Source organism: Moschus berezovskii, chromosome 3, assembly GCF_049115385.1.
Source record: "Moschus berezovskii isolate FMDL1 chromosome 3, NW_MosBer_1.0, whole genome shotgun sequence".
NCBI lineage: Eukaryota > Metazoa > Chordata > Mammalia > Artiodactyla > Moschidae > Moschus > Moschus berezovskii.
The window spans coordinates 13,024,701-13,047,148 of record NC_142462.1 but is presented as its reverse complement, the minus strand read 5'-3'; the positions used below and the strand labels follow the sequence as shown (position 1 = coordinate 13,047,148).

The 22,448-nt window shown below is 47.1% G+C and overlaps 1 protein-coding gene across 1 annotated transcript in view; it reads left to right on the top strand.

The window, feature by feature from the left end:
* ABCA13 (ATP binding cassette subfamily A member 13) overlaps positions 1 to 22,448 on the top strand; it is a 338,145-nt gene that overhangs the window by 298,356 nt on the left and 17,341 nt on the right. Inside the window, exons 43-45 of the mRNA XM_088834807.1 lie at positions 762 to 896; positions 2,888 to 2,991; positions 11,868 to 11,960. Of these exons, the coding sequence (XP_088690933.1) occupies positions 762 to 896; positions 2,888 to 2,991; positions 11,868 to 11,960 (332 nt within the window). The remainder of the gene's footprint in view (positions 1 to 761; positions 897 to 2,887; positions 2,992 to 11,867; positions 11,961 to 22,448) is intronic.

Below are 22,448 nucleotides of genomic sequence, written 5' to 3'. Positions count from 1 at the left end.
GAGCCAGCGCAGCCAGGAATCAGACAGGAAGAGTGCGTAGCAGCTAAGGTGGTGGTGGGGAGCTGTTTTCTGCTGGGAGGGAAGGAAAGGATCTGGGGCTTCCAGGAGGTATAAAAGGGTGACGGTCTGCAAGGTGGAGGAGGAAGAGGAGCGGTGACCATTCCTGATGTACTGGGGGCTGGGATGCCCCTGGGGCTGGAGGTGCTCTGGTAGTAGGCAGTCAGCGTCCTCTGGACCTGATTAGAGGGTGCACAGTGGTTGCAGATAAACAGGACACCCACTCTTCTTTCCAACCTGAACCGGGTGTGCAGTCTCTGGGGCAGAGTCTTCCTTTCTTGGCATGTTGAAGGCTCCCCCGGCTCCTCTGTCTCCTGAAGCTTCCTCTCCTCAGGTTCTGCCCCCTCAGCTCCGTCTTTGTCCTTGTTTGGCTCACCTGTGTTTGCTCGCCTCAGCATGGAGGTGTGTCTGACCCATGCTGGACCCCACAGTGATGGCCCTTGCTGCTCCCTGAGTCCAAGACCTGAGCTCAGGGTTCTGGCCATCAATTCCGTAACTTATAGGCTCAGAAAACCCAGCTTTGTCCGGGGGAGTCCTGCCTGTTCATTCCCAGCATCCCTTTGTCATGGGGGGGGTGTGTTCAGGAGCAGGGCTGAGTGTGGGTGTGGCCAGGGCAGGAGGGAACAGGGCTCCAGGCCCAGAAACAGGTGTTGGGGGGTCCCTTGGTGAATGTGGTGCCCTCACAGAGAGCTCCTCTCCTCCAGGTGGCTGGAGACCTCGTGAGGCGCCTCCACCTGGAAGCCCACGTGGACAAACCTGTGGCCACCTACAGTGGGGGGACCAAGAGGAAGCTGTCCACAGCCCTGGCCCTGCTGGGGAAACCCGACCTTCTCTTACTGGTGAGTAGTGGGTGGAGCAGTGACGTGCCAGTGCCTCCAAATAACGTGCTTTGATCTATCAGAGGTCCTCCAGGGAGGATGTGCAAAATTTGCAATGTCACATTTTCTTAACTAATAAAAGTTTTGCCCTGAATCAACATTTTCCAAACAGAATCTATAATAGCATTGGAATTTTACTGAGACAAAGCAGACTCTTTGGAGTTCCTTTTATTTATCCAATTGAAAATTTCATAAAGTCTTAACACGAGAGACAATATTTTGAAAGAATATGAGAGCCCACTTGTAATCTGAGAACCAAACCACGCCTGTCCTCTGGCCTGTTGCTTTCAGTCTTCTCCTGCAGATATGGTGGTCAGAGCTGTGGGGACTCTGTGTGAATCTGAGGGTGGGGGCCATGGGGAAGGAAGAACTGGCTGGTGAGGGGAGGGTGTCCAGCAGGACAGTGGACCTGAAACAGGGCCATCTATCATCCACGTGGACACTGAAATGAATCCAGTTTGGCTGGATAGAAGCATGAGTCAGAGGTTGCCCAGTGTTAGTAAACAGAGCCAATTGTTTTGCATTTCAAAAATAGCTAAGAGTAGTATCATTTAAATAATAAAAAGAAGTCATTGTTTGTGGGCCATAGACTGGATTCTAACCATTAGAGGACCTCCCAGGGTTTTGCCCTGGAAGGAAATCCGAGGAACATGGAACAGTATGGGAGACAAAAGACAGCCTTTCTTTGCCTGTTCTTGTTTGTTCGGTGGAGGCACCGTTTCAGTGGGGGGACTTAAGGGAGATTCCGAAGACCTGCGTTGAAGAAAGGGCCCCATCATCTGTGGAGTGTCTTCTGGAATCTGAGCTGGATTCTCCTCTTACTTACACTAAGCTTGCTTTTTCCCAAGGTCCGGAATCAAAGACGACCGTGTAATTACATCTTCTGAAACCGGGTAACCAAAGCTTACATTTGCGTGATTTTGCAGTTTGCCGAAGGCCTTTTCCTTACAAGAGGAGAGGCCGGCTTGCCTTAAAGCGTTCCCAGCGGCTGTTCCCTGCCTTCAGCAGGCTCCTCCGCTCAGCCTCGCCCCCGCGTATCCTGCATTGGACGGGACTCTGGTCCTCGATCCCACTCGCAGCCCGCTAGGGTCCCGTGCTTGGGTGCAGTGACCTGGGTGGCGACTCACAGGCCCTGTGCACGTTTCCTCCTCATCTGAAGCGGTCCTTGATGGCAGTGTGTGTGTCTTGTCTTGTGGAGTCCTTGAAGGCACCCCTGAAATCCTCCCTGTGGAGCGTCAGTGACGGGGTGACTGTGAGTGTGTGCAGATGGAGGATGGGTGCTGAGGGATGCTCAGCACTCTCCCCAGAGACAGGACAAGTGCCCCCCTGCCGGCACGTGTGTGGAAGCGTGGAGTGATGCCTCCAACTCTCTCAGGGCCAGCCACGCCTTCCACTTGGTTTATAACTATTCACTGTGTCACATGATTTGCACAAAAGACCCAGCATTTGCTTTCCTGTTCTGCGCCATGTTTTTGCCCACTTTCCTTCTGTTTCTCTGGGGCAGTTGATGACCTCAGCTCTTAAGAAAAATATGTTCGGTACTCCCTGACTGCAGGAGCACAGAAATGCATCAGGCAGCCTACACACATCTCTCTCTAAAGGAGTTCCGATGAGAAGTGCTTGAGTGTTTATTGAAGGAGAAAACTTTGGGTTTAAAAGAAATTTCACTGTCCTTGACGTTGTGAAATCAGTGAAGCCTTTTTCTACTCTTGTATATCTTCTAGGGTAGATGCTTCTGGTGTTTTAAAGAGGTTGGGGTGCACCAGGGCAGGCTACCTCCCTGGGATTACAAGGGGAGCCCAGCAGACTTGAGGGGTCCTGGCGTCTGCTGAGCATAGAGCGTGACCTGGAGCTGGGGCTGGATTTTCCTCCAGCCTGCATCCTTGCACCAGGGGAGCGTATTCCCATGTGCCTTCTCCCCCATCCCTCACCCTGTGTTCTCTCTCCTTCAGGATGAGCCCAGCTCAGGAATGGACCCCTGCTCCAAGCGGCACCTCTGGGAAGCAGTGAGGAAGGAGGCTGAGGAGGGCTGTGCTGTGGTCCTGAGCTCCCACAGGTGAGCCCGGTGGCACCCAAGCCGAGTGCAGTGCCCCCACCCAACCTACTTGCCCCACACAGCGCTGCCACACAGATGTCACGTGTCACCCCCCGACGCAGGTCGGGGCACTGACCAGGCCGTTCCCCCAGTGAGTGGCCAGGCTGGGACTCTGAAGCCAGTGGTCCCTCACTGACCACACTGTCTGTCCGTCAGTCACGTCTGAAGCGCTGGACGTCCTCCTTAGGCCCTTCTGCGACCAGTTTCAGCCCCTTTATTCCAGCATGAGAATTAGCTGAAATGAAAACTCAGCATGTTTCTAAATAGGGTCTCGTATTTTCTCGCTCACGGAATTAGTCTTGTAGTGAGGTTTTCACATCGTTGGCTTCTTTTTAGCTTTATGCTGCACTGCTCCAGGCCACAGAGTGACGCAATTCTTAGGTTTCCTAAGCTCACTGAGGCAGCGTGAGCACAGTGATTGGCTCATAAGCATTCTTTTAAAATTTATTTTATTTTTAAATTTTTATTGGAGTGTAGTTGATTGACAGTGTCACGCTAGTTTCTCTTGTACTGCAAAGGGAATCAGTTATACGTACTTATTCTCCCTCTTTTTCAGATCCTTTTCCCATGAAGGTCTTCACAGAGTGTGAGTGGAGTTAGGGTGCTCTGCAGTAGGGCCTTCTTGGTGGTCTGTTTTATACATGGTAGTGTGTGACCTACAGGGAGATCAGGCTTCAGAGTTTAGACGTGCTTTCTTCTGACTTGTAAGTCAAGTATGCCAGGAGCAAAATGTTAGCAACGATGAAGGATCCGGGATTCTGCCTTACTTGCAAGCTTATCGATCTGGCGTACGGGCTTCCTGGATGCTTCCAGAAGACAGCAGACTTGTAGGTCAGAGAGAAGCAACCAGCATCAGCAAAGTCATCTGGTCCCCTGAGCCTGGGTCACCCCAGGGATGCCAGAGGCTCAGACAGAGACCTGTGAGCACAGGAGAGAAACATGGACTTGGGGACCCTCTGCTTGATAGCAGCTGACAAGCCAGCCAGCTCTGGCTCTGGGGGTGGAGGGCCCTCATTATGAGAGGTTGCTCATGCAAACACAACTGTGGGCAGAGGCCCAGGTCAAGACAAGCCGGGGTCTTGCAGGCTGGGGAGGGGCCTAACCAGACCTGTGAGGGAGGAGGGGCCCTGAGGAGTGTCCCCCAAATTTCCTGAATGGATAACGCTGAGCTGGAGTGAGTGGCCTGCTCCTTGTTGCTAGAAGTGAAACGCAAGGCCAGCCCATCACTCAAGATGGGAGGACTCCCACGGGGTCCTGGGAGACTCTGCCGATGACTGCAGCAGTGTTAGTTCCTGGAAAAGTAGCACCAGGCACTGTCAGTCCAGGCGCACAGACCCGTGGCGGGCCTGGGAGGGCTGGGGGCCGCCCTCGGGTCCGGGCAGAGTTGACCCTCGTCGAGGAAGGATGCTGTTCACACCACTGCTTCCTCTTTTTGTTTTTTTAACTTATACTCACTCAGTGATGGGCTTCCCAGGTGGCTCAGTGGTAAAGAATCTACCTGCCAAGCAGGAGACCTGAGTTCAATCCCTGGGTCAGGAGACTCCCCTCGAGAAGGAAACGGCAGTCCACTCCAACATTCTTCCCTATAGCATCCCATGGACAGAGGCGTGCTATAGCCCACAGTGTTGCAGAGTCAGACACAACTGAGCAGCTAAACGGCACAGCAGCTCTAAGTGACGCTTTGCCTGCTGCCCAGCTTTCCTGAATGTTTTACTCTCAGACCCCACGCTCTGTAGCCCAGTCATGTCCGACTCTTTATGACCCTGTGGACTGTGGCACACCAGGCTCTGTCCATGGGATTCTCCAGGCAGGATACTGGAGTGGGTTGCCATGCCCTCCTCCAGGGCATCTTTCTGTCCTGGGATTGAACCCGGGTCTCCTGCTTCTCTTGCACTGGCAGGTGGATTCTTTACTGCTGAGCCAGCAGGGAAGCCCTTACTGTCAGACTAACCACTGCCATTTAAAAAAAAAGTTTCTTTGAGGTATGGTTTATGTACCATGTGATTTCTCCACTTTATTTTTTATTTACTTTTTAACTTTTTATTTATTTGATTTATTTTACTTTACATTACTGTATCAGTTTTGGCATACGTTGACATGAATCTGCCCCGGGTGTACATGTGTTCCCCATCTTGAACCCCGCTCCCACCTCTCTCCCCATCCCATCCCTCTGGTTCATCCCAGTACAGCAGCCCCGAGCATCCTGTATCAGGCATCGAACCTGGACTGGCAATTCGTTTCACATATGATAATATACATGTTTCAATGCCATTCTCCCAAATCATCCCACCCTCACCCTCTCCCACAGAGTCCAAAAGACTGTTCTATACACCTGTGTCTCTTTTGCTGTCTCGTATACAGGGTTATCGTCATCATCTTTCTAAATTCCATATATATGTGTTAGTATACTGTATTGGTGTTTTTCTTTCTGGCTTACTTCACTCTGTATAATAAATAAAAAATGTTATTTATTTTTTTTATTTTTTCACTTTAAATGCACCTTGCTGTGTGTTTTTCGTCCCCGCAGTCTTGTGCCTCATCATCCAGACCCAGTTCAGGGCATCTCCATCGCTTTGGAGGGTTCTCACTTAACCCCTGTCCACTCCAGTCTGTCTCCATCAATGTGCCTTTCCTGGATCTTCCATCCACATGGAGTCATGTGACCTGTGATCGTTTGTATGTGACTCTGTCACCTGTCCTCTGTCTGAGAGTCACCACTCGGCACCCAGCAGTGAGCTGTGTCCACTGGGCAGCAGGACAGCGTTTGCTGTGCACTCCCCCATGCGGGCCCTTTGGATGGTTCCCGCACTCAGCTGTTCAGTGCAGAGTGCTGTCAACAGCCACACACACGTCTTTGTCTAGACACACGTTTCTAGTTCTCTTAGCCGTCTTTTTCTGGGTTGTACGGTAACTTGTGTTCAGCACTTTAGAAAGCTGCGGAGCTGTTCTCCGAAGTGTCAATCTTTTTTTAACCCCAAGAACAATGATGGACGTTTCCAGGATCTCCATGCTGCCCTCAGCACTGCTGGCCTTCCTGTCTGTAACCGTCCTGGTGATGTGTGGTTTTAACTCACATTTTTGTGATGAACATCTCTCCTTGCTGTCTGTTCACCTGCATTGCTTCTTATAAGGAGCCAGCTGCTGACAGATCCGATGCTCCTTGGATGTTCTGAGTCACTTTGTCTGACTCTCTCAAGATTTCTCAGTGCCTTTCAACACCTTGACTTTGATGTGTTTGGATGTAGATCTCTGTGTTCTACCTGGGTTTTGTTCATGTGTCTTGGGTATGAATCTATGAAAACTCTTTCTCCTGCAGTGAGTAGCTCCTGATGGTTCTGTCTAGTTGTTTTTTTCAACTTTGTTTTCGTTTTTTGAAGCCCGGGTGTTTTTGGAGCCACGCTGTTTTTGTCCAGATGAGTTGCCAGTTAGAGCCTTTGCTGGACTTTGGAGAGGGAAATGGCAACCCACTCCAGTGTTCTTGCCTGGAGAATCCCAGGGACAGAGGAGCCTAGTGGGCTGCCATCCATGGGGTCGCAGAGAGTCATACATGACTGAAGCAACTTAGCATGCATGCATTGGAGAAGGAAACGGCAACCCACTCCAGTATTCTTGCCTGGAGAATCCCGTGGACAGAGGAGGCTGGTGGGCTGCCATCCATGGGGTTGCACAGAGTCAGACACGACTGAAGTGACTTAGCATGCATGCATTGGAGAAGGAAATGGCAACCCACTCCAGTGTTCTTGCCTGGGGAATCCCGTGGACAGAGAAGCCTGGTGGGCTGCCGTCCATGGGGTCGCACAAGTCGGACATGACTGAAGTGATTCAGCAGCAGCAGCAGCACGTCTACAAGGATTCAGTCTCTGCTGTCATCTGAGTGTGGCCAAGGCGGGACTCTCCCAGCTCAGGGCATTTTCTAGTCGGCCTGGTTTTGTCTTTCCTGGTCCCTCTAGTCTGTGTAGGGTGCATGTGGTTGGTGGGCGGAGGGCCTCTGGGCTCATGTGGCGTGTGTGGCTGGCCTGGGCTTCTCCAACCCCTAGTGCAGTACACGGAGCCTCACGGGCTCTGTGCGTGACACAGCCGCAGGCCAGATGCTGGGCTGCTGGCCCCTCCTGCTTGTGGAGTCTACAGTGCGGACAGTGCTGTCAGTGTGGGCTCTGCCCCGCCTGCACAGGGGTGCATCCTCCCACAGGGCAGAGAAGCCGCCGATGCTCGAGGCCCGGCCCCCTGCTAGGAGGGCCTGTTGTAAGCCAGGGTGCCACAGTGCATCTCCCTTCTTACCCTGGTTCAGCAGTCTCTCAACTGTGCCTGTTTCCCTTATTGTCCTATGCTTTTGGTCAATTTCCAGAATTCTGAAACATATAATTTTTGTTCACTTTCTCTGGTTTCTTAATTGTCTTTTGAACATGATTGCCCTTGGCAGTATGGCCAGTAGCTGAAAGTCCTCACTATGCTATTTTTTTTTGTCTTTTTTCTGTTTCTATTTAGAAAATAAAATGTAACATTGAAGTCAGTTAAATTTGGCAAATCCCTTACTTTATCATAGTACGTTCCTGCTTGCAGTGACCATCTTTCTGTGCCAGTCCTGGGAGCTCTGATTTCTGTTGTCATTCTGCCATACTTAGGGCCCGTAAGCTCTAAGATTGGGAACTCAGGTGTCATGTTAAAAGGTCTTTATAATTTCTCATGTAACATGTAATTATTGCAGACAGCTCTCAGAAAGACCACATATCATTGTAATTTCTTTTTTATATCCTCCTGTTCATTTGGTCTCACATTAATGATGTATCTTTATTTCCAAAAATCTGTCTGTAGTCATACAACACGAAGGTCTAAATGACTGACAATGAAGAGCAAGGCAGCCTTGGATTGATTCCCTGATTCTAGGAAGTCTCTGAACTAGAGTGTCCTTTTAATTAGGAGTCCATCTCCCCCCTCTCCAAGTACTTATCCTACGGGACTGTGGTAGAGAGCAGGGGTAGGGCACAAAAGTAGGAGTGCTGGGTCCTGATTTACTGTTTATGAGGAATTAAAATCAGCCCGACCAAGAGGGCCAGGACTGCTTCCTGCTCACTCGTCAGACACTGATCTGAGAAGTTCACCATAGGACGTCCCCTGTATACAAATGAGTTCCATTCTAAGAACACGTTTGTAAATTCAGTTTGTTTATAAGTCCAAAAAGGTAGCCTGGGTACCCAACTAACACAGTCAGGTCTGTAGTACTATACTATATAAGTTTATATAACTTTTCACACGAATAATAAATAAAAATCACAAAAATAAAACATTTTTAATCTTACAGTACAGTACCTTGAAAAGTATAGTGATGGCAGCTACATTGCCACTGCATTTACACTTGCTCCTGCATATCCAGGGCTTGAAATAAACACACTGTACTGCCGTACTGTATCCAGTACCATGTGGCACACAAAAGCACAATCGTGTGGAGAGGATGCATGCACGCCACAACATATGCCAGACACATGAGCTGACTTACATGATTGGACATGTGAACACATGTTCGAGTCTTTGAAAGGTTTGACTTGAAGGTTTGTCTGTAGGGGATTTACTGTATAAACACTTAAAGCTCTGAGTCACCTGACCCAGTTCTGTCCACATCCGCTTCATCACCAAAAATAAACAGCATAGTGTTTATTTTTGAATAAATGGTCAGAGATTCCTTTCATTGGGTAGAACCTTGGCTCTGTGTATCCCTCCTGATGCTGAAGACAATCAGCATCTCAAATCTGGGTCAGGACTCTATAGAATACCAAGTTTCTGGAGCATAATTATTTGATAGCAGATACTCAGGCAATTGGAAATTGAGAGTTGTTGTTCTGTGGCCTGAATTAATATCAGTTGTTGGGGTCTTGTGTTTAGGAAGGTCATATAGAAGTGACTAGATATTCTATCACTTTAATTAGAGACCTACTATGCACTCATAATAAAAAATGATATGGTTATTTTAAACTGAAATTAATTAGGAAACAGAGAGAAAAATAACATCTGCACAGAAAAATATATAAAGCACACTTGAGATTTGAATAGCCCTGAGACTTCATGTTAAGCTACTGTAACAGAGACCCCAAATGACAGTGATCCAGCCCAGACAAACATTTCTCTCCTGCATTCACAGTTCACACTGGGGGGTTGTGTCAGAGCCAAGGGTCATCCAAGGACTCAGATTCTTTCCACCAAGTCACTTACCCATCTTCAGCGTTGAGTTGACTCAGTAGCTGTGTCCGCATCCCAGCTTATGGGAAGTGGAAGGATCCAAAACCCAGGGCAAGTGGCTTGCCTGCTTCAGTGTGACTCAGAAATTGTCCTTCACACTGACCTGTTTGGTCGCGTGTCCATCTCTGGCTGTGTTGAAGGCTGACCAGTATAATCTTGATAAGAACATACACTGACCCAATGAGCACACTGTTTTGTGTCCATTCCCCAGCAGGAAAACGACCATACTTTATTTAGCATTTTTGTAATACAACATGGTAAAAGAAGGAAAGAAATTCCACCATTAACTTCACTTTTCAGGTATTTGATAGTCATACATTTTTTGTGCTTTTCCTTACTATTTCTTTTAACATATATGTGCAGTGTTCCTAACGTGCATTGTCATTTTACCATTACTAAATCATTACCTTTTCCATATCCAATTAATTGGCTTTGGAAACCCTCATTTCAATGGCTAACACACATATGGATGTACCCTCATTTATGTTTCGGTATTATTCTATTATGGAACCTGTTTCTAGATTTTTTACAGTTATAGATAATTTGTTATATGCATTCATGTTTTCTGTATTTCCTAAGGTGAGTCCCTAGGAAAGGAATTTTTGGCAAATTTTTTTTCATCAAGGTATGCCAATGTTTTATTTCCAACAGTCATATATACACTGACCTGTTTAAAATTATTGAGAGAGTGTTTAACTTTGGGGGTATTTTTTTGGATCTGAGAATTTATTGTTTTTATTCATACATGAGATGGAGGGAAAAAGAATTTTTGTCTGTAACACACAGAGGTATATGTGACAAATGCCTGTCAGGCAAGAAAATAGTTTTAAGATCACTTATCTGATGGTTTAGTTTGTAATTTATTGGTATGTTTATTACCCATGAATGATTTTATTTGAAAAGTCTATATATTAGTCACCCTTTCTCCTCTCGAGTTTTTGTTTATTTTTACAGTAGTATGTATGAGTTCTTTGGGTTTCTGAGGTGGCACTAATGGTAAAGAACCTGCCTGCAAATGCAGGAGACATGAGTTGCAGGTTCGATCCCTGTGACTCCTTTCTTGCCACCAGAAAGATACCCTGGAGGACAGCCTGGCATTCCACTCCACTATTCTTGCCTGGAGAATCCCATGGACAGAGGAGCCTCACGGGCTACAGTCCATGGGGTCACAAACAGCCAGACACGACGAAAGCAACTTAGCACACACACACATGAGTTCTTTATAATAAGTACATCAGATATCACCCTTTGTGTTTTTTGCAGGTTTTTAGATGTTAGTTTGCTGTGTTTTGACATACTTATTAGAAGTCTGTAGCTTTTCATTGCGGAGAAGGCAATGCAAGCCACTCCAGTACTCTTGCCTAGAAAATCCCATGGCTGGAGGAGCCTGGTAGGCTGCAGTCCATGGGGTCGCTAAGGGTCGGACACGACTGAGCGACTTCACTTTCACTTTTCACTTTCACACATTGGAGAAGGAAATGGCAACCCACTCCAGTGCTCTTGCCTGGAGAATCCCTGGGATGGCGGAGCCTGGTGGGCTTCCGTCTATGGGGTCACACAGAGTCGGACACGACTGAAGTGACTTAGCAGCAGCAGCAGCAGCTTTTCATTGTCAAGTACATAAACCTTTGCCTTCACTGTTTATTCTGTTGCGCTTATGCTTGGAATCACGTTCCATTCTCTGGTCTATGTTTAAAATACTAATGTCTCATGTCCACTGTCATATTTTATTCCAAAGAGCTTCCTTGTAATTCCTTAGTATATTGTCTCTTTGTAATTATTTAAGAAAATGTTAATATTTTCTGGAATGAGTCTTATTTTGCTTCTCTTTTTCTACTTCTCTCTAAATAATGTTAAAGTATATTTTAAAAATTGTTTTCAATTTTTCTTGTGGGGAGTGATAAACTTTTGATCAGTATTATACTAAATTCTTCTTAAAATTTATATTATACTTTTATATATTTAGAATGATATAATTGTAAGTTTTAAATCTTGGTAACATACTTCATATCAACAGAATATTAAATTATATTGCAAGCTAAGTTATAGTTAACAATTACAGTGTTATTTGTTATATACACTATACTGTACTAAGTATGACTTTTGTTTATAGTTTATACAAAATTTATTTTATACTTGTTATATTTTATACTTACATTATATTATTTATATTATAATGATTTTTTAAATAATTTCTCATTTAAACTGTATTTGTTCTTTTCCTTCTTTCTGATACATCTTCCCACTGATTCAAAATTTCATTTTCCATCAGTAGATCTTCTTTCTTTTCATAAGATCTCCACATTTTATGAGGGTCTTTCTGATCTATTTGGCATTTTTGTGCTATTGCTGAAAGATTTTCTTCCATATATTCAGTAACTGTTTTCCTAGTTTATGGAAGGACTGCTAATATTTTGGTTAATTGTGTAGTTGGTCGTGTAAATGAAGCCTTAACCATTTCCAACTTGCTGTTTTGAGTTCTGTGAGGTTCCTGTATGGAAATTCAGCTGACTTTCAATGATGGCGTGTCTCTCCTCACCCATCCCACTGCTGATTCAAGCCCTGTGTCTGGGGCTGTGGCTCACCCCTGGTCCTGTCTCCCACAGCATGGAGGAGTGCGAGGCTGTGTGCACAAGGCTTGCCATCATGGTCCACGGCAGCTTCCGATGCCTGGGTTCCCCACAGCACATCAAAAACAGGTGCGTGCCGTCTTTTCATTTCGATGTCTGCTGTGAATTTATAGTCAGATCACTTATAACCAGAGGGGCATTAAGGTTGGCATGGTCCAGGCCCCTCACGGCCTGGGAAGGGAGATGGAGGCTGAGATGGGGAGGCTGTGTGTGAAACACTGTCGCCAGGGATGGCCACTCTCAGCCCCACAGAGCCTGGCATTTCCCCACAAGGTCTTCTGCCCCCAAGGACACCCACTCTCATTGTGGTGATACTGGGAGGGTTCAAAATACCACTGCAGAGTCAAGATGAAAAGGGACCAAAGATATCCTCACTGATACACAGAACCACATATACTGACATATCCCTCTCCCAGAGCGGGCCAGCAACCTATGCTGCACGTGGAGAAAGACCCCCTGGATTCAGGGTGGTGAAAGATGGTCCTTGTGGTTGCTTCCTAGTTCAGCTAATAAGCTAGAGACTTTGTGCTTTAATACCTTAGATTTCTTCCTTGCTTAATTGTCTTTTTTCCATTTATTCTTTGGAAAATTAACGATTCTATAATCAAGTTGTATGAGTGTTTTTAGGTATTCATATAACTTAAAAAAATTCAGTGTTGCCTAAGCTGTTTTCAAAGTTTATAAGGCATGCCACATTTTATTGTGTTTTACTTGACTGCGCTTCACAGATACTGTGTTTTTTTTCAGGTTGAAGGTTTGTGTCCACCCTGCACTGATTAAGTCAGTTGGTACCATTTTCCCAACACCATTTGCTCACTTTCTGTCTTTGTGTAATTCTTGCAGTATTTCAGTCCCTCCACTAGCAAAAAGATTATGAGTCACTGAAGGCTCAGATGATAGCATTTATTTAGCAACAGTATTTTTAAAATTAAGGTATGTACATTTTTGGGCTTCCCTGGTGGCTCAGACAGTAAAGAGTCTGCCTGCAGTGCGGAAGACGCAGGTTCGACCCCTGTGTCGGGAAGATCCCCTGGAGAAGGAAATGGCAAACCCACTCCAGTATTCTTGCCTGGAGAATCCCATGAATGGAGGAGCCTAGCAGGCTACAGTCCATGGGGTCTCAGAGTCGAACACGACTGAACGACTTCACATCACACGTATAGTTTTAGACATATTGCTGTTGTACACTTAATAGACTACAGTATAGCCTAATTTTACATGCACTGAGAAATCCCCCAAATCATGTAACCCCCGTAACTGTGGTATTTACTGGATTGTGGTGGCCTAAACCAAACCTGCAGTGTCTCCAAGGTCTGCATGTCATTTCTTTTAGATGTGTTGTTTAATCTGTCCCTTTTGACCTAGAGTAATTTATCCATGTATGTTGATAAATCTCTTTTATTTATTCAGCATTTTTAAAGTTGGAATTCCCAAGCAGTGATTTGTTAAATTTGTAATATATTAGGTCAAAATATTTTTATTCTATGGGGAAAATAACAATGAATGCTTGGATCGAGACCCTGAGTTGGGAAGTTGATCGCTATTTTCCAGTGGCTCAGAGTTGGGGCACTGCTTGTCTGCCGTGCTCACTCTTACTTCAGTTCAATCCTTCATCAGACAACCTGCTGGAAGCTGCTCTCAGAATGTGCTCTGCTCACCTTTAATAAGGCTCATCAAAAGAAAAATAATATTTCACGCTCCCTCACCTTTATGAATGCCCACATAAAGTTTTACAGCCCTTGCCCGACTGCTGGGTGATGTATGTCTGAGTTTGGCTACTTGCCTTTGAAGAGGTTTCCTGACGTCGCTGGAAGTGGCAGTGAGCAAGGTCCCTGGGAAGAGCATCCTCTTCCCACTTCGGTCTGTGTGCTCTCACCTGCCACTGAGTTTTAGGTCTGATAACATGTAATATGTCGCTCAGATGGTAAAGAATCTGTCTGCAATGCAGGAGACCTGGGTTCAGTCCCTGGGTCGGGACGATCCCCTGGAGAAGGAAACGGCACCCACTGCAGTGTCCTTGCCTGGAGAGTGCCCTGCACAGAGGAGCCTGGCGGGCTGCAGTCCACGGGGCCACAGAGAGTGAGACACGAGTGAGCCACTAGCACTCTCACTCTCAGTGTGTCACAGGATTGAGAACAGGTCGTCAGGGAGCGTGAATAGCAGTTTTGTTAAGAGAGAGAGTTGGTGGGTGATTGACTGGAACCTTGAACTTAATACGTTCAAAACTGATTTGTAAACTTGGTATTTTCTTGTGACAAAGTGAGTACATGTGTTTCCATAATATTGAGATAAAGAATGCAGGGTTCATCATAAAATGGAATGCTGGGCGTCTAAACCTGGGGGCCATCCATGTGGTGCCTGCTTCTCCCCTCCGGGTGTTGGGGGGCTTCAGGAGACAGCTCGGGAAGACGGTGCCCCCCGGGCCTCAGAGCCATCACGTCATGTCTGAGTCTGGGGGCGAGACAGGGCCCAGGTCTTCCTTCTGCCTCCCTCCCTGGGTGACACTGCCTCTTCTTGGGTGGTTTCCATGGACACACCATTCTTGCTGCGCTGATTCTTTTTTTTTTTTTAATTGAAAGATAATTGCTTTACAGAATTTTGCTGTTTTCTGTCAAACCTCAACATGAATCAGCCACAGGTACACATATATCCCCTCCCTTTTGAACCTCCCTCCCATCTGCCTCCCCATCCCACCCCTCTAGGCTGATACAGAGTCCCTGTTGAGTTTGCTGAGCCACACAGCACATTCCCGATGGCTGTCTAGTTTACATGTGGTGATGTGAGCGTCCATGGTACTCTCGCCATACCTCGCACCCTCTCCTCCCCTCTCCACATGTCCGTAAGTCTGTTCTCTAATCTGTTTCTCCAGTGCTGCCCTGCAAATAATTTCTTTGGTACCATCTTTCTAGATTCTGTATATATGCATTAGTATACGATATTTATCTTTCTTTTCTGACTTACTTCACTCTGTATAATAGGCTCTGAGTTAATCCTCCTCGTTATAACTGACTCAAATGCTTTCTTTTTTATGACTGAGAAATATTCCACTGTGTATATGTATCACAACTTCTTTATCCATTCATCTGTTGATGGACATCTAGGTTGCTTCCATGTTCTAGCTGTTGTAAATAATGCTGCAGTGAACAATGGGATACGTGTGTCTCTTTCAATTTTGGTTTCCTCAGGGTATATGCCTAGAAGTGGGATTGCTGGGTCATATGGTGGTTTTATTCCTAGTTTTTAAGGACTCTCCATACCGTCTTCCATAGAGGCTGGATCAATTTACATTCCCACCAATGGTTCAAGAGTGTTCTTTTTCCTCCACACCCTTTCCAGCATTTATTGTTTATAGTCTTTTTGATGATGGGCATTCTGACTGGTGTGAGGGGATATCTCATTGTAGTTTTGATTTGCATTTCTCTAATAATGAACGAAGTTGAGCATCTTTTCATGTGTTTGTTAGTCATCTGTATGTCTTCTTTAGAGAAATGTCTATTTAGGTCTTTTTCTCACTTTTTGATTGGGTTGTTTTCTTGGTATTGAGTTGTATGAGCTACGTGTATATTTTGGAAGTTAATGCTTTGTCAGTTGCTTCATTTGCTATTATTTTCTCCCATTCTGAGGGTTGTCTTTTCACCTTGCTTATAGTTTCCTTTGCTGTGCAAAAGCTTTTAAGTTTAATCAGGTCCCACTTGTTTACTTTAGTTTTTATTTCCATTACTCTAGGAGGTGGGTCATAGAGGATCTTGCTTTGACTTATGTCGTCAAGTATTCTGCCTATGTTTTCCTCTAAGAGTTTTATAGTTTCTGGTCTTACATTTAGGTCTTTAATCCATTTTGAGTTTATCTTTGTGTGTGGTGTTAGGTCTGATTCCTTTCTTTTTAAAAGAATTTATTTACTTTTAATCGGAGGATAATTCCTTTACAATATTGTGTTGGTTTCTCCACCTTTGCTCGTTTGAATTTCTTTCCTGGCCCCAAAGGGGCAGAGCCCAAGAGCCCCCCAGTCAGAGAACATTCCTCCAAAGGACAAACCCTTCCCCAAGTCCTTTGTGAGCTTCACAGCCCAGCATCCTGCTGCACGCCCACCCTGCCATCTCCTCCATCCCTCCTGTTTTAAATGCATTCGTCAAAATATGAGACCCACAGACTAGGAGATGATTGGACCGAGGGCTTTGTCACATCTCCTGGGCGGAGGTGTGTGGCTTGAACTCAGTGGGAGGTACCAGGTTGGCCTGATGGAGTCTCTCCCATTGGGTGCCCATCAGTCTGGGGAGTGGAGCTCATGGCGCCTGTGGCATCCGTAGGCTGGTAGGTGGGCATCTCAGGAGAGGTAGCAACCATGGGCCCAGGAGAGGGGCCTGCTCTGGTTGGAGGTCAGAGAGAAACCTCTGAGCACAGGTAAAAGCACCAGGGGAGACTGTTTAAAGGGCACTGGATTCTTGATTACATAATAAACACATCTCTACAAACTCTGGACATGAGAACACTTAAGAGGGATGAATGTACGTCCGCCAAAGAATGCTTGGATTTAATGTTGAAATTAAAGGGAATCATTGGGCTGAGTGAATTCAGCCCTGCGAATAGCTGATTTTTAAATGCTGCTGGGGAAAGACCCCGATGCTGGGAAAGATTGAGGGCAGGAGGAGAAGGGGACGACAGAAGATGAGATAGCTGGATGGAATCACTGACTCAATGGACATGAGTTTGAGCAAGCTCAGGGAGATGGTGAAGGACAGGGAAGCCTGGTGTCCTGCAGTCCATTGGGTTGCAAAGAGTCAAATACAGCTGAGCAACTGAACAATGGCTGAACAACCGTGGGTTTTCTGGCCTTACCTTGGGTTTCACAAGCATGCATTCTTTTCATTTTGGGGTGGGTCACTCTTTCAGCAGAGCCTGTCCTGTGTCTTGTTTGGCAGCACCCCCTGCCTGGGGATGACAGCACATCATGTCCCCAGACATGGCCCTGGTCCCGAAGCACCATCTCACCCACACTTTCCCCCGTGTCTTCAGGCAGTCAGAGATGGCTAGACACGCGGGTGGAACCGAGGTTGGAACTCAGAGTCCCCAAGGCAGGTCTGGCCATCGCCCTGCCCTTTCCCTGACCTCCCCGGTGTGGCTCTGCGTCAGCTAGAGGAGAGGCTGTGAGTGGGATGGGCTGGGAACAGGCCTGGTGAGGGCCAGCTCTGCACACACTGGGGGTGGTTCTTCCCCTAGGCTGACCTCTGGGCCCTGGGAGAGCTCATGTTGCAGAAGCTCCAGGATCTGAGTGAGAAGAGCATCTTCCTCCCCTTGCAGCCTCAGTCTGGCCCACCCGGGTGCCCGCGGGCCTGGAGTGCACTGTGATGATGCACTCTGAACACCCCTCCTCTCCCTGCCTCGTTGCCTCCCACTTGTTTGGACACCTTGCCGCCATGACTGCACCCCGCCAAGCTGCCCGCACCGCCCTCCTTGCTGGCCGGGGCGCGGGGCTTGGGCCTTCCCGAGGCTCAGCACTTCCCTGCCTTGTGTCTTCGCAGCTACTGCCTGTCTCTTCTCTGGCAGGAGGTGCCTCCTCCTTGCCAGGAGGTCTGTCTGTGCCAGACCCACCTGTTCCAGTGAGAGCTGGCGCTCCTGGAGAACACCACCTGGGTCCTTCGTCTGCCAGCATCGCCCTGGGCTCGGCATCCGCGCCGTCTCAGGGATGGAACCTGGGGGCAGTGAGAGCCAGTCCTGGATGCCTCGGCCCAGGGAACCCAACAGAACCACCTCAGAGATGCACACGTGGTCCTGAAACGCTCAGGCTTTGATTCCCAGGAGCCCTCTTGTTGCCAGACTCTAAACTCACTCCTTTGTTAATAATTGGACATCCTATGTTGTCTCAGGTTCCAGGCCTTCTTTTTATAACTTGAACTGAACTGAAGGTTATCTTAAGTCATATTTCTGAACAACTAAACATTGTGTTTAACCTTAGAGCTCACGTTCTAATTTGTTTTTAAATGTTCTTTGTGTTTGCAAACCAAAAACGAACCAAGTTCAAGTCTGATCATCGCTAGGTTTCTCTTCCTGGGACTTCCCCAGGCTCTGGCTCTGTGGGTCCCAGCTTCAGCCAGCATTGCACCCTTAACCTGCCCGTTGTGGAGACAGGAGGATTTGGCTAAAAGTGGGACTGGCGGGCCGGGAGGACCGGCAGGGTCTGTGAATTGACTGTCTGAGGCGTGGTCTCTCAAGGAGGGTGGTGCACTGGCCCCACCCCCATCTCTACCCCACCCCTGTGCCTCCCCATACCCCGCGCCCTCCAGCCTCTGCTTCAGACTGGAGATGTGTGTCCCTGCCCGCTTCCAGCCACAGGCCTCTGAGCTCCTCTCAGATCCCTCCTCAGCCTCGTCCACACTCCCTTCCTCTCTGCGCTCAGCCAGACCCCTCCCAGACATCATCCCGCCTCCCCCAGCCTGCGGGGTGGTCCTGCCTGTGCTCAGTGGCCGTGGGGCTTGGACACCACTTTCCTTTGTCCCCTGTTTCCAATCAGAGCAGGGAAGTTCCTGGTGCCCCTGGAAGACCCCTTCAGACTCAAGAAACTTGGGAACATGTCCCACATCCTTTGGCCTTTTCCTTTTGAAAGTGAAAGTTGTTCAGTCATGTCTGGCTTTTGCAACCCCATGGACTATACAGTCCATGGAATTCTCCAGGCCAGAATACTGGAGTGGGTAGCCGTTCCCTTCTCCAGGGGATCTTCCCAACCCAGGAATCGAACTAGGGTCTCCTGCATCATTGCAGGAGGATTCCTTACCAGCTGAACTACATGGGAAGCCCGTGGCTAAAGAAGTTGCCTTCTCTGAAATGTATAGAGCATGACGATAGCCCGCAGTCCCAGACCACCGCTCCTCGGTGACCGGGCCTTTCCAGGGAGTCACGCCCATTGCCCTTTCTCGCTTCCCCAGCCTCTGGGTCAGCCCTTCTAAGTCCCAAATTGCCTTTGTTCCCTGGTGGCCATTGATCACCTGTTTTCATCCCTGCTGGACTAAGTACTGTGTGTAGATCATCTAGCTTGCTAGGTAGTTATACCGAGAGATAACACCTGCAAAATGCATTCCAGACGCTGATTCTAAGTGCACGCGCATGTGTGTGTGTGTGAGTCAGTCATGTTCAACTCTGCAATCCCATGAACTGTATCTCACCAGGCTCCTCTGTCGGTGGAATTCTCCAGGCAAGAATACTGCAGTGGGTTGCCGTTCCTTTCTTCAGGGATTTTATGTGTATCAGGTAACTTATTCCTCATGACCATGATGACCAACCCAGGAGCTGACAATATGGCCTCTCTGCTTTTGCAGGCACAGAAAGTAAGACTGGAAAGTTTGGGAGTCTCTCTAGGTCACTGGTTAGTGGATGGAAGAGCTAGATTTGAGCCCAGGCACTGGGGCTGTGCCTTGTCCTGTGGCGCGTGTTCTCAGGACTGTCCCCATCTAAGTACAGGGAGTGAGCCAGGGTGAGGTCGTGGCTCACCTGTGGTCCGTCTGACTGCTGAGCCCCTGGATGGTCAGCTTGCACCAAGCTGGCTTCCCGCTGGCTGCAACCTAGATGAGAGTGGATGCAGACTCTTGCCGGGTCTTCAGCCACACCAACCTTCCTCTTGGTATGTTTCTTCATGTTCTAATTGTCACCGAGAATCTGACCCCCCACTTAACGTTTAGCTTCTGATTTCCAGGTTTGAAAGATGCTTCAGTGGGGTCTCACTAAATATTTATTCAACTTTCTTCTTTTCCTATGTTCCTATTTTTGAGGAAGAAAATTGCTTCTTTATCAAGTGTATTTCTTTCATCCATTTGATACACATGGTCTCCTCCCCTTGAGACCTTCCTCTAGTGGTTTTCTCCTTCCTCTTCTGGATCTTTCACGTTCTCTTTTGTATCAGCTGTGAGATACCTTTCTCTATTAGTAACAGAACATCAGACACATTGATTGAAGAATATTTACTACGCATATTCATTTTCTATGTAGTAAAAACCCAGAAGCAACTGGTTATTGGCACTTGTTCACTTGTCTTGAGTCTTCACAATTTGCTTGGTCCCCAGAATAGCTGCTGTGGCTCCAGCCACCCATCACATCCATGTTCTAGACAAGAATCAAGAAGAAGGAGGGAAAGGCAAAAGGGGCACATGCCACTGTCCCCTCTTCAAGCAGGCTTTTCAAAGTCCCACCCAGCGACTTGCACTTATGTGTTATTGGTCACCCTGGCTACTAGAAAGGCTAAGAAATATAGAGCTGAGCTAGGGGCTTCCCCAGTGAAATAAAGTTGATTTCTGTTATGAGGAAGACAAGGGAGGTAGATGCTGGGTGATTCTCTGCAGCTTCACGTTCTGACAGGATTGTTTCCTCAGTTGATAGTGGTTGTCAGTTTCAATGGGCTGTGATCTGTGGCTTCTGTTTCAAGACTGATGTGTGATATAGAACATGCGTCCATGCATTGTGTGCGCATGTGTGTGTCTGTATGAAGGAAAGCAGAAGGCAGTGGTGGCTGCCTGGTAACCAGGGATGACTAACACCGATCTCTGTGGGCACCGGTGCCTCGTCCCAGGTAGTGAGGGATGCAGGTCGTAATGGAGCACATCCTGAGAGTCTGGGCAGCTGCCTTACCACCTGCAGGCTGTGGGCACATTCATGACCCACCAGGGAGGGACCTGTAACAGCTGTGCATCGCACCCCTTTGCTTTCCCTCCCTTGGGACTGGCTTAAACAGGAGAGTTAAGTCTGAAGGTGAAAAGCAGTCCTCCCAGGAAGGAAAAATAAGTCACATTTCTGAAGCACAGAGTTTACGATTTGAAGTCTGCTGGGCCAGTTTAAGTGGAGAGGGAAGATGGGGCTGTTTATGTGTACACAAGATAAAACTTTACGTGATTTAAAGAGACTCCTTAAGATGATGAGAATTTTCATTTCCTTGAGTTGTCTGACATGCGAATTTTAGGAACCGGGAAAGAAAATGAAACAAACCTCAAAGAATGTGCTCATCGGTCATTTATATTGCTATTTTACTTAAAATATGAAGAATGTGAAAGTCGCTCAGTCGTGTCCGACTCTTTGTGACCCCATGGACTATACAGTCCGTGGAGTTCTCCAGGCCATAATACTGGAGTGGGTAGCCTTTCCCTTCTCCAGGGGCTCTTCCCAACCCAGGGATCAAATCCAGGTCTCCTGCATTGCAGGCGGATTCTTTACGAGCTGAGCCACCAAGGGAAGCCCAAAATATAAAGAATAATCTGGAGGATTTCTCCATCATTTTTCCGCTCAGAGACAACAGGAGGTACAACGATGTCTCAGTTCTCAAACTGTGACTTTCTGGGCATCTGCAAATTAATATATCACCTATGTGACACCATATGCTTAAGCATGACAACTTCAATTTATTACTTCTATAAAACATTACTGTATACATAAAAGCCTAGACTAAGATTATATCACTTGATAATAAACTGGCTCACTTAAAAATGAAATATCTGATAAATCTGTGTGTTTATATCATCTTCACAAATGAGAAGGTACTTTGTACATGGGTACATAGAATGACTTCTGCCATGGCACGGAGCTCTTGAGTCACAAGGGACCAAATTCTATTGGTCTGCATTTTGCTTGTTTAGAAGCATTTCACCACTTCTAAAAACAATGAATTCAGACGAGATCGGGCGCATTCAGGGTGGTAGTTGGACTGCTTCTTGCCTACAGTGAAGATGTTTAATGGAAGTGATGGGAGATTTTTTTCCTGGATTCAGACTCACATTGTGATTCCTTTTCATTTATGCACATTTGTTGAGGGCCTGTGTCAGGACCCCAACTTGAGCCTGGTCCCTTATGTCAGCAAGTCTGGTGTCAGATGGACACACATACAAAGAAATGTAAATGCAATACAGTGCGGTAATTTGATGAACAAAATGCTGTGTGATGCAACTGTTACTGGGTGTCTCTTTAGTCACAGGGTCTTTAGCTGGATAGATGAATAAGGTGCAGCCCAAATAAAAAATTACGTAAGATACCATAAGTGCAACTCATGGTAAGGGTTAGGAGGAGACAGCCCAGTGTTTTAGGTGGATTGTTTTAGGTGGATTGCCTGGGTGGCTTCCTGGAGAAGGAGGCATTTAAACCAGGTGTATTCATGGGAGGTGAATCAACTGTGTGAACTCTTCTGGTGGTGGGAGAGTCATGGAGATGAGTAACGCAAATCACATTTGAGAAGAGCTGGACTGTGAATAATGCAGGGTGAATAATGGGAGCATCCACTTGGAGACAGTGTTTGGGGTTAAACCAAGGCAGGGTTAAATTCTGGGGTGGAAAATTAGGGAACAAAGGGAAGCAATAAGAAACAGGAGCAGAAATGGTCAGTTAAAAGGTGATTTTTGTTCTTTGGCTGGAGGTTAATTAAGATGAACTGGAGTCAGTTGGGAACAGGGCAGGTGGGAAAGAAAGCATTGGTGGGGAGGCTTGGCAGAAGAATAATAGAGCTTTACAGCCAGCTGGTCTGAGGCAGTAGGAGAGAAGGAACTGTCATGTCACCAGCCTTGGGATCTGGGAGGTGGAAGATGGCGATGT